The 9,651-nt window shown below is 35.4% G+C and overlaps 1 protein-coding gene across 1 annotated transcript in view; it reads left to right on the forward strand.

The window, feature by feature from the left end:
- Nucleotides 1-802: 802 nt before the first annotated feature.
- Nucleotides 803-9,651, forward strand: part of ufm1 (ubiquitin-fold modifier 1) — a 16,155-nt gene continuing 7,306 nt past the window's right edge. Inside the window, exons 1-4 of the mRNA XM_005746567.1 lie at nt 803-867; nt 968-1,024; nt 5,958-6,015; nt 7,668-7,707. Coding sequence (XP_005746624.1) covers nt 866-867; nt 968-1,024; nt 5,958-6,015; nt 7,668-7,707 — 157 coding nt within the window. The 5' untranslated portion in view covers nt 803-865. The remainder of the gene's footprint in view (nt 868-967; nt 1,025-5,957; nt 6,016-7,667; nt 7,708-9,651) is intronic.

Here is a 9,651-nt window from a genome sequence, read left to right on the forward strand (position 1 = left end):
TTCATAGTTTGGAAAGCTTTTTTCTAATCCACCAAAGCTATATATCAAATTGTTAAAATTAGGGGGAGAAAATCCCCAAAGCACAGTGGGAAGGTGTACAGAGTATGACAAACCTCAGATATCTGTAAATGTTAAATTATATACATGCAACAAACTAATTAAAATTAAAGGTCTATTGATTAACTCTCCATCTACTATATCTCCCCCTATCTCTTTTCACAGAAAGAAGCACCACTGGCATGTTCCTGGTGGTTGGTGTCGATTTATCTGTGTCCAGGTTGGGCTTAGGCTGGTGTCTCATCATCCTGTCTTACAGTGACTGAAAATATACAACATACTGCAATATAGATACACAGCATCAGTCAGAACACTGAGCTACCTGTAGGTTCTACTGGCTGCCATTAAAACAAACGTGAAGGAAATCTGGATTTAATAATTTTCTTTTTGATTCTTAAATTCTTCCCAACAACATCATGTCAAGTAGAAAATTTCCAATCTGAATGAGGGTTATGTTTGTTTAACGTCAAGAACCTGGATTGAGTTGAACAACAGTGCTGAAAGATGTCAGTGCGCCTCACAGAAGTAACTGCGTCTTGTTTACAGCCTTTACGGTAAAGGTTAGCTATTTGCTATGAATGCCTGTCCGTTAATAGGACATAAAATGGATTATGTTTTAATAATAATACGCAATTTAACTGAAAAAATTTAGTCATTTATGAAAAAAAACTTACCTAACTATTAAACTTTAAAATAGGTACATTTACTTCTCAAACTTGGCACCAGATGGATGACGTGTACGTGAGGGTCCTTCTGACTTCCGGGTTTGTATAAACAGATATCAAGCGGAGTCGCCTCGCCCATAAAGATGTGAGTTTTTGGACTTTCTTGAAATTTTGACATGGACATATTTCACATGCATTCACGTGTATCCGTCTGTTAACAACAGTAATGGTGTGTTCTTCATTAGGTCTAAAGTAACGTTTAAAATCACCCTGACGTCGGACCCCCGGCTACCATACAAAGTGTGAGTACACTGACAACTCAGCAGTCACCGCTTTAATATGTCAGCCAGATACATTTTCGACTTTATTTAACGTTTAGTTAACATTTCACGGCTACTGCAGATATTTTGTATTTGTAGTTTTTTATTAAGCAACGTAACACGTGGGCAATGAGTGAACATCTGCTAGTGCCGATGCTGACACTGTAATCACAGTCGGCTTCCGTTTTCTGTAGTGTGGCTTCACAGCATTTTATGAGGTCTGTTATGAATTAACCTGACCATCTTTACGTCGTGATCAATGGAAATGGCACTCATTAAAGTAATTTGTATAATATATGTGAATCCTGACAAACAGCCAGAGTCATAAAAATATTATTAAATTGATTTTAAACTTTTATTTCTATAAGTTTTACAGCGTTTCCTATTAATGACCGCCATTCGTACTACATCAAAGTAGTAAAGTAATAGATAAATGATTAAATGACAGAAAGGTTTCTGGTTTTCCAGTATTTACAATGAGTCTATAGTTTTAAAAATGATCTGAATGAATAAAGACTGAATAAAAGTTGGCTGTTTGGGGCCCCACATTTTAAAATGGCATTGATGTCCCTGCTATATGCAGGATAAAAAGACATCAGAACATGGACAGGACGAGCAGAAACAGGAATCATAGCAGCCAAGGGTAAATGTAAAGCAGACCTTTTAACATTAAGCCCTCAGACAGACTGTTATGGCTGTGGTGTTTGACTTTGCATTGCTTAAAGGCACAGTGTGCTTTTTATAATCCAAGTCTTTGTCATAGTCAAGCACAGGCATGTTTAAAAAAATACTCTGCTTAGAATGCTAATTCAGAGTATGAGAAAGTCTTTTTTTAATCTAGAAAAAGTAAGTTTAGTGAATCTATTTTTTTATAGTATTATTAGTATAAGTTTCATAATTTGATGATATTGTTGAATATTCAATAGCTTTTGATACAGAGTTTAACATTTTAAGTGGTATTCTTGAACAAAGTATTCAAATCTAGGTTTTCAATATTTTTTTCTAATACTCTGGTTCTTCTGTTTGAGCAACACTTTGGCATATTAAACAGATCCATTTCCATTTCTGCTTGAACTTCAGGTTTCTGACAAATTACCTGAAATCCTTCATGGATTTTATGCAGAAATCATAGTTGAATCCATTTTTGCCATTTCTGCAGCTGATTTGTTTTATCTTTGTTTGTTTGGGGTTTTTTTTTAGTGCAATATAAAGTGGTAGAATGAACACTAAAAGACCAGAAAAAATCTTGTTCAGGTCTTATTTAAATAGATTATTAAATAGCTTATTATGAATGTATTCCCATGAATGAAACAAGGGAATAAAGTGGAGCTGAATAGCTTTGTAGCACCTTGATCTAATGAGTACCGGTAATTAGATTATTTTTAAATTAGAACATTTTATTTTTAAAGGTAAGCACCGCTTAACAGGGGAAATTTTATAGACTGGAAATTTAAATCTTACATGTAATTTATTTCTAATAATTTTTGAAATGAGATATTGAAGATATAAATAATGTTTTGCTGAATCAATGCTTTCATGAAATAGCTTGCAAAACTAAAAAAGTGTATTAAATTTATGTTATTCAAAGGTTGCATAAAATACCAGGCAGTTTAGTGCAGGGTAAACTGATTATTGTGCAATATTGAGATAGAATTTAGAATGATGCAATGTGTTGGGCTGGTTGCTTCCTGAGTACTGTTACTAGGTTACATCAAGGGTAGCAAACATCAATTCATATTTAAGGGGATTCACTTGCTGGATTTTACCTATTACCTATTAGCTTTGTGTCTAGGAGTTAGCAATCAGCCATATAACTAGAGCAGAACATAGAGTAGCAGCACAGGTCATTTGATCAAAGTGTATACACAAAGAAAAATCTACTGGAGCTCACAAACAAATCATTATGTGACTTAATTCTAAGTCATTCTTATCCCCATGCTGCACTCCCCCTGTCGAATCTCACTTTAACCCCTAAATAAAACCATTTTTTTCTACATGAATAAAAATTTTTACATTTTCTTTATTTAACTAAAACTAAAAGTAACTAAAATGTAAGCCATGATTGGTCAACATGTAGTTAATTTAAGCAGTGTGTGCCACCTTACATAAATGATGTCTCACTGTTTTCTCCCTTTTAGATTAACAAAAGGTATAATGGCTTTGTTTTTTACATACTGGATTATGTCATCTGGTTTTGTGTGTATGGGCGTAACATTCCTGCTATCACATTGTCTCAAAGCACTTAAAGTGTTGAGCTTTTGACCTTTTATGGACTAATTTGATGTTAGTAGCAAAACAATGTGTGCTAACTTCTTAAAAAACATATACAATCAAAACATCTTAAATCTTAAAATCATGTTCTATGACAATCATTTTTTAAGCAGCACCAAATGACATCCCTATATTTCAACTACATTATTACAAAGCAAAGTTTGAAAGCAAGATTAGAATTTATGTCAATTAAAGATTGTCCATTCTGGTTGGAAACCCAGCTAAACCCTAGTATTAAGCTGCAAAAAGTTGATTAATATATAAGTTGAATTTTCTTTGATGGTCAATCTAGTGAAAAAATATACAAATAGTGAGGCTAAGAATAAAAAAAATCCCAAATGTCTTATTTTAAGGTTTCACACAAGGTTTTTAAGAGATGTGCCCTTTGTAGAATTGAGGTGTAAACAAGATGCAGTTGCAGGGTGTTTTGTTTTCATGGTATTTTTGTCACATAATGCATGGTCATAATTTCCAACAAAGGTTCAAATGAGTAGGTTCAAATAATTGGATGTAAAATACTGGAGACTGTTGTTACTTTAACATGTTGACAGAGCGTCTTTTCTTTAATGAGGTCAGAGAAAACCTTGCTGGAGCTAATAATGTTATGGCTTGAGCAGAGGGATGGTGATGATAATGAGGTATCGCATTAGCCCTGTCAGACATTCAAAAAAGGTTACCACTGGCTCTCAGTTAACACACTGAGGTCATCTTTATAATCTCCCAGGTTTTCACTCTCACAAATAGGCTGTAGATTCAGCTTAAGCTTAGCTTCTTTCTCTTTTTACTGCAGTGCTGAGTACATCCATTGATTTTCACCCTCCTAGAGCTCATCTCCACTGCATCACCTTACTTGGCAATTGCATTTCTGGCCTTGATTTTTTTTTTTAAATATTTTTTATTTATTTAAAAAAACTCTCACATCTGTTTAAAGAGTCTGGTGGTTTTTGGGTTGCCCTTGGGAGATCTCTGGTCCCCACTGAGCACTGCTCTGCAGAATTCATTTGAGAAGCATCCATCTGACAGTGTTGTATGTGTAACTGTTTATGCACCCTTAAGGACCAGCCCTGGCCAGTATGTTGAGGTGTGAACTTTAACTGGGCCAGTGCAACTCATGTATTCTTTTCTTTTTAGCCTTTGTGTTGTAGATTTGCTGCTGTTCTTGGGATCATTCTCCTGATGCATGACCCAAGTTGAGCCGAGCTTTAGATGTCAGACAATTGGCCTCACAATTGACTCTAGAATATTTTTACAAACTAGTTTTACAAAATACGGTTGGTTCAATGACTGCAAGGTGTCCAGGTCCAGTGTCTGCAAACCACCTCTGTACTCACAGTTGCTGAAATGCTGTGTTTGGTTTTTGCCTAACGTGGTGCTGTGCATTGTGGGCAACATCTCCACTTTGGTCTTAACTAAAGGACATTGTTCCAGAAGGTTTGTGGTATGTTCAGATACCGCTTCGCAAACCTTCGCTGCCATGTTCTTTCTAGAGAGAAGAGCCTCTGTCCTGGCAACCCAAGTCAGTTACTTTTTGTGTACTCGTTTTGTATTTTTCCCACCATATTGTCAGGAATGTTAACATTTAACATGTTAGTTTAGGCCTGTAGAGTCTCAGATGTTGCTCTTATATTTTTGGCAAGTTCTCTGAGCTTCGCATGGTCTGAGTTTGTGGGGATGTCCACTCCTGGGAAGATTGTGGTAGCACACACCTTGTGCTTTTATAGAGCTGCTCACATTGATTTGTAGCACTTGGTTGCTCTTTACCCTCTTAATTCCTATGCTAGCAGTAAGGATGTAGTTAGTTCTTCACAAGACTACATAGATATTAAGGGTTGGGGGAAAAAATCGATACTGTGTAGTATCGTGATATTTTGTTTGCTAATAATGTATCGATACAGGGACAGCAAAAATCGATACTTTGTAGCATCGTGATATTTTGTTTGCTAATAATGTATCGATACAGGGACAGCAGAAATCGATATTTTGTTACAAAAAAGGTTTTTGTGCTCTGACTTCAGAGCATGTTGATCCTTTTTCTGAGCAAGAATCCTGACATTCCTTCACTGTCCAAATGTGTTTAACTTTTTTTTTGGCAGCAATAAACATGACAGTTTACTTATTTTATTTTAAGACATGTTTTATTTTAATTTAGTTTAAAACTTTTTTTATTTAATGTAAAATTTTATAATTTGTTTTAATTTACTTTCAAATTCTTCAGTTGCTGAAGGGCCTGCATAGTTTTCATAAATTGCATAGTTCAGAATAGCTATAGTTGTACCAGATGGTTGCATTCAGTTAAGTTGGACTAGACTGTAATACAAACCGTTCAGTTTGTCACCAATATAACTGACTGAAATGAGAGAAAGACTGAGTGGGAGACTTTATCAATATTCATTTTATCTAATATCAAAGTTTACCATTATGTACAGAATCTGAATATCGCAAAAATTTTTATAAATTGCAATAATATTGTATCGTGCGTTAAGTATTGTGATAATATCGTATCGTGGGATGTATGGTGATTCCCACCTCTAATAGATCTGTGTAAACCTTCTTCTTCACAAGACTGTAAAATAGTAGGCATTTTATAAAATAAAAATGTTATTTTAGAGCATTTTTAAAATCCCATTTAATATGTCTGTTGCAGACTAAGTGTCCCAGAGAGCACACCATTCACAGCGGTTTTGAAGTTTGCAGCTGAGGAGGTAAGCTGTTTCTCCTTGTTCTTTGTGCAAGACTACGGTGGAATAATTGCATTGCGCAGTAATGCTGTTCAGCTTAATACAGATCTATGGTACATGTGAAAATATATGTCAGCTAATTTACAAACAGTTTTATATTCGATGGTTTTGCCTGTGACATACCCTTGCAACATTTATTCAACATTTATCTATTTATAGTTACAAAATTCTAGAATAAACAATTGTACCTTTTAATAGACTAAAATGAAGTCTTGTTGCAGTAAGTGTTTCAGGCACTGGATGTGTTTTTCAGCCACGTTTTTCAGTCTGACACAACGGGTTCACTTATATTTTAATCAATAGAGCCGTCTGCTGTCACCGAAAGCCTCTCTTTAGCCTTTGAAGTGTATTTTCTTCCCTTTTCTGTGCATAAACACGCAGCAGTACTGCGGCTTAAATCATCCTAATGAATGAGTAAAGCTGCGGCTGCAGATGTGCTCCTTTTCAGTGTGTTGACAGGGTATTAATCTTATTCTGTTACAAACCAGGAAACTAATGAAACATAATTTTCACATTGTGATCCCCAAATTTGCATGCAATGAACATACGTGCTGCTAGAAGTTAATTTACTGTGAGGAGAATACAGTTATGGTTAAGTAGAACGACAAAGATTTCACCATTGATTTCCCACAAAAGTTAGCCTTTGAATTACTTAGCCATGGGAGTAGTTTCCTGGAGTGGCTTCATATTGCTGCCTTGTTCACTTACATTTATTTATTCATCAACACAGATTTTGCTTTTGTGTTAGTAGCTTTATATTTTACATTTTCTTTATTATGGTTCAACTGGCAGAATAAAATGATTTTATTTTCTTTAAGATATAATGTTAAATATTTTATCATAAACCAACCAACCAGGCGGGTGGTTCAAACTCATTTATATGCTATATTTAATCCTTTAGGAGTTTTTTTTTTTCTTTCTGCCACAAAAACAAAGCTCATCACCTCCCATTTGTCTCTGATCAAACTGTTTCATGTGTGCTGCTTGTGCTACACAAGCCAGTAGTTTGGTGAGCAGCACTTTGCTAACCTTATCTCCCTGGAGACAGACGGCTTCCTCCACCCGTTTGCAGCAAATCCCCACCAGCCCACATCCTCTTCTGCCGAACACTGAAGTAGGACATGTATTGTAACCGTGCTGAGTGATTTTCATCCAGAAATTCAAGCGTGGCTATCTTTCCCACAGGCCCTCTCTAAAGTGTTTATTTGAATGTGTGCGTGTGCTCAGGTGCATTTTTGTGTGAAACCGCAAAACACTTGTGTGTCTGACAAGCGTGAAAGTTGGGAGACAAAGGACAAAAACAAAAGAGTTTTTCGTTTTTGCTTGTTTTACTCACTATGGTAGTGAAGACATCGTGTAGTAGCTCTCGCTTCTATTTTGAAATTGTTACCCAATAAAGTCAGAGAACGGCAGCACGCTGACTCAGTAGATGAAGCTGTCTTTCATGGTAGTTTTAGTTTCACACTTTGTCTTCAGGCCAAGTGAAATATGGGAGCAACATGTCCCTGATTATTTAACTAGAATGGATTAGTGCTGCTGAAATGTCAAATGCTAACTTCTGTTGAGAAATTCACTTTTAATGTTAACATTGGTATCTGCTTCAATTTCTCTTCCAGTTTAAAGTGCCGTCAGCAACCAGTGCAATAATAACAAATGGTGAGTACACAGAATTTTTTTTATTTATTTATTTATTTGATGTTCCAAGTGAACTCGAGTTATTAGGAACCATTTTATGGTTACAGAGAGTCTCGTGCTTTTACAAGCCAAGTGCTTTGACAGGCAGGTTTGAAGTCAACAAAAAGCTGGAAGGATGTGTGGAAGATGCATCAAAGTGAAGGCGTGCTTGCTGTGGTCTTTGAACTACACAGCGGGTCTGGAAATAAGCTGATGCTTGAAGTACTGTCAAGTCACATATAATGATATATTGATCACCAAAAGCAAGCAAACATAATGTAATGGGAATATCTCATCAAACATACATTTAGACATGTGGTCATGGTCAAGACTGGACCTGCTGAAGTTCAAAATAAGGATCAGAATTTGGGTGCGGGGTGTCTCTGGGTGAAAAAGATTTCTACTAGCTGATAGGAAACCAAAAGTAACTCAAATAATCTCTTGTTAGAACCAAGATGTGCAGAAGAGCATCTCTGAAAGTGTGACAAGTTGATCCTTAAGAGGAGCAGAAGACAACACTGGGTGTTACTCCTACCAGCTGTGGAAAAAAAAAAGCTGAGCAGTTCACACAAGCTCAACAAAATTGTACGGACGAATGACACCTGATCTTCCAATTTTGGATTTCTGCTGCAATGTTAAATTGATGCAGTCAGCAGTTGGTATAAACATTACTGAAGCTTCCTGCCTCATATCAAAGGTTCAGGCTAGTGGTGGTGATGGTGTGGGGCATAATTTCTTGGCACGCTTTGGGCCCTTTAAATTGTTTAAATGCCACAGCTTACCAGAGTAATTGTTGCTGATCACACCCTCCCTTTTGTAACAGCAGTGTATAAATCTTCTTGCTTAAAACAGGAGAACACAGCAAATAAAACTGAACGTCAACCTGGTACCAGTAAGGAGTAACTAATAAAGTAGCTGAGTGTTTAAGTAAAAATAATTTGAGATATATTCAATAAATAAAAACAATGTTCTGTCAGTATTTTGACTATTTTTAAGCCAAGACAGATCCGTATAAAAAATTTCCTAAACTTTCCATTGTTGTAATAGTTTTTCACCGACTGTATTTCTTATGACAGTAAATGGGAGGTGTCTGTAATTTCACGAGCACCTTATAAAAAAGGTTGAATTTAAGTCCACTTTCTGAGGTTTTCATTGCTAAATGAATCTTTGTTTTACTTGCTACTTTTAAAGCATATCAGTTTTAGGCCATCAGGACTCAGTAACACTGAATCCTGCATCCTCCACTAGCAGAAGTTTTGCATAGCTTCTCCCAGTTTGTGTTAAGACCCTTTGTGTGATCTGTATAAAGTAAATCAGTCTAAAGCTTCACCTTAGAGGGGATTCATCTAATTAGTGTGTGTATAAAACAGAAATAGAGTTCAAAGTTGTAAATTAGTGCAATTAAAAAATGTTATTTTTACTTCCATATTTAGGTGAAACGTGATTATTTTTTTTAGCACTTCAGTTTACCAAAATAGGCAAGCATTCAGTAGGTAAGTAAATATATAAATTATATTAAAACAAGAAGTCATTAGAAGTGAAATGAAAATCAGCCTTTTTTATTTAAACAATGATTTTATTTTTTGCACAATTATACACAGAGAAACTGTTCAATCAAATAAACCCCTGCACCAATAGAGAAAAAACCCGCATTTTTTATTTTATTTGAATATTAACATACTAGTAATTCAAGTAGTGATTACTGAAAACTATTTCTTAATTTATTCATAGATCTTTTTTGAACGTTTAAACTTGTTTCAACCTTAAGAAACAACGTTTCATTTCATTTATTTATTTATTTCACACTTTGTCAACAGTTTCCACAGTTAGTTCTTTCAAACAAACCAACTACACTTTCTGTCAGTAAAGCACTGCAACCACGTGTGAAGAATACGAAAGAAAAGAAAACGTTCAACTTTTTTTTTT

Source organism: Pundamilia nyererei, unplaced genomic scaffold (assembly GCF_000239375.1).
Source record: "Pundamilia nyererei isolate P.nyererei 1_Seehausen unplaced genomic scaffold, PunNye1.0 scaffold00180, whole genome shotgun sequence".
Taxonomy (NCBI): domain Eukaryota; kingdom Metazoa; phylum Chordata; class Actinopteri; order Cichliformes; family Cichlidae; genus Pundamilia; species Pundamilia nyererei.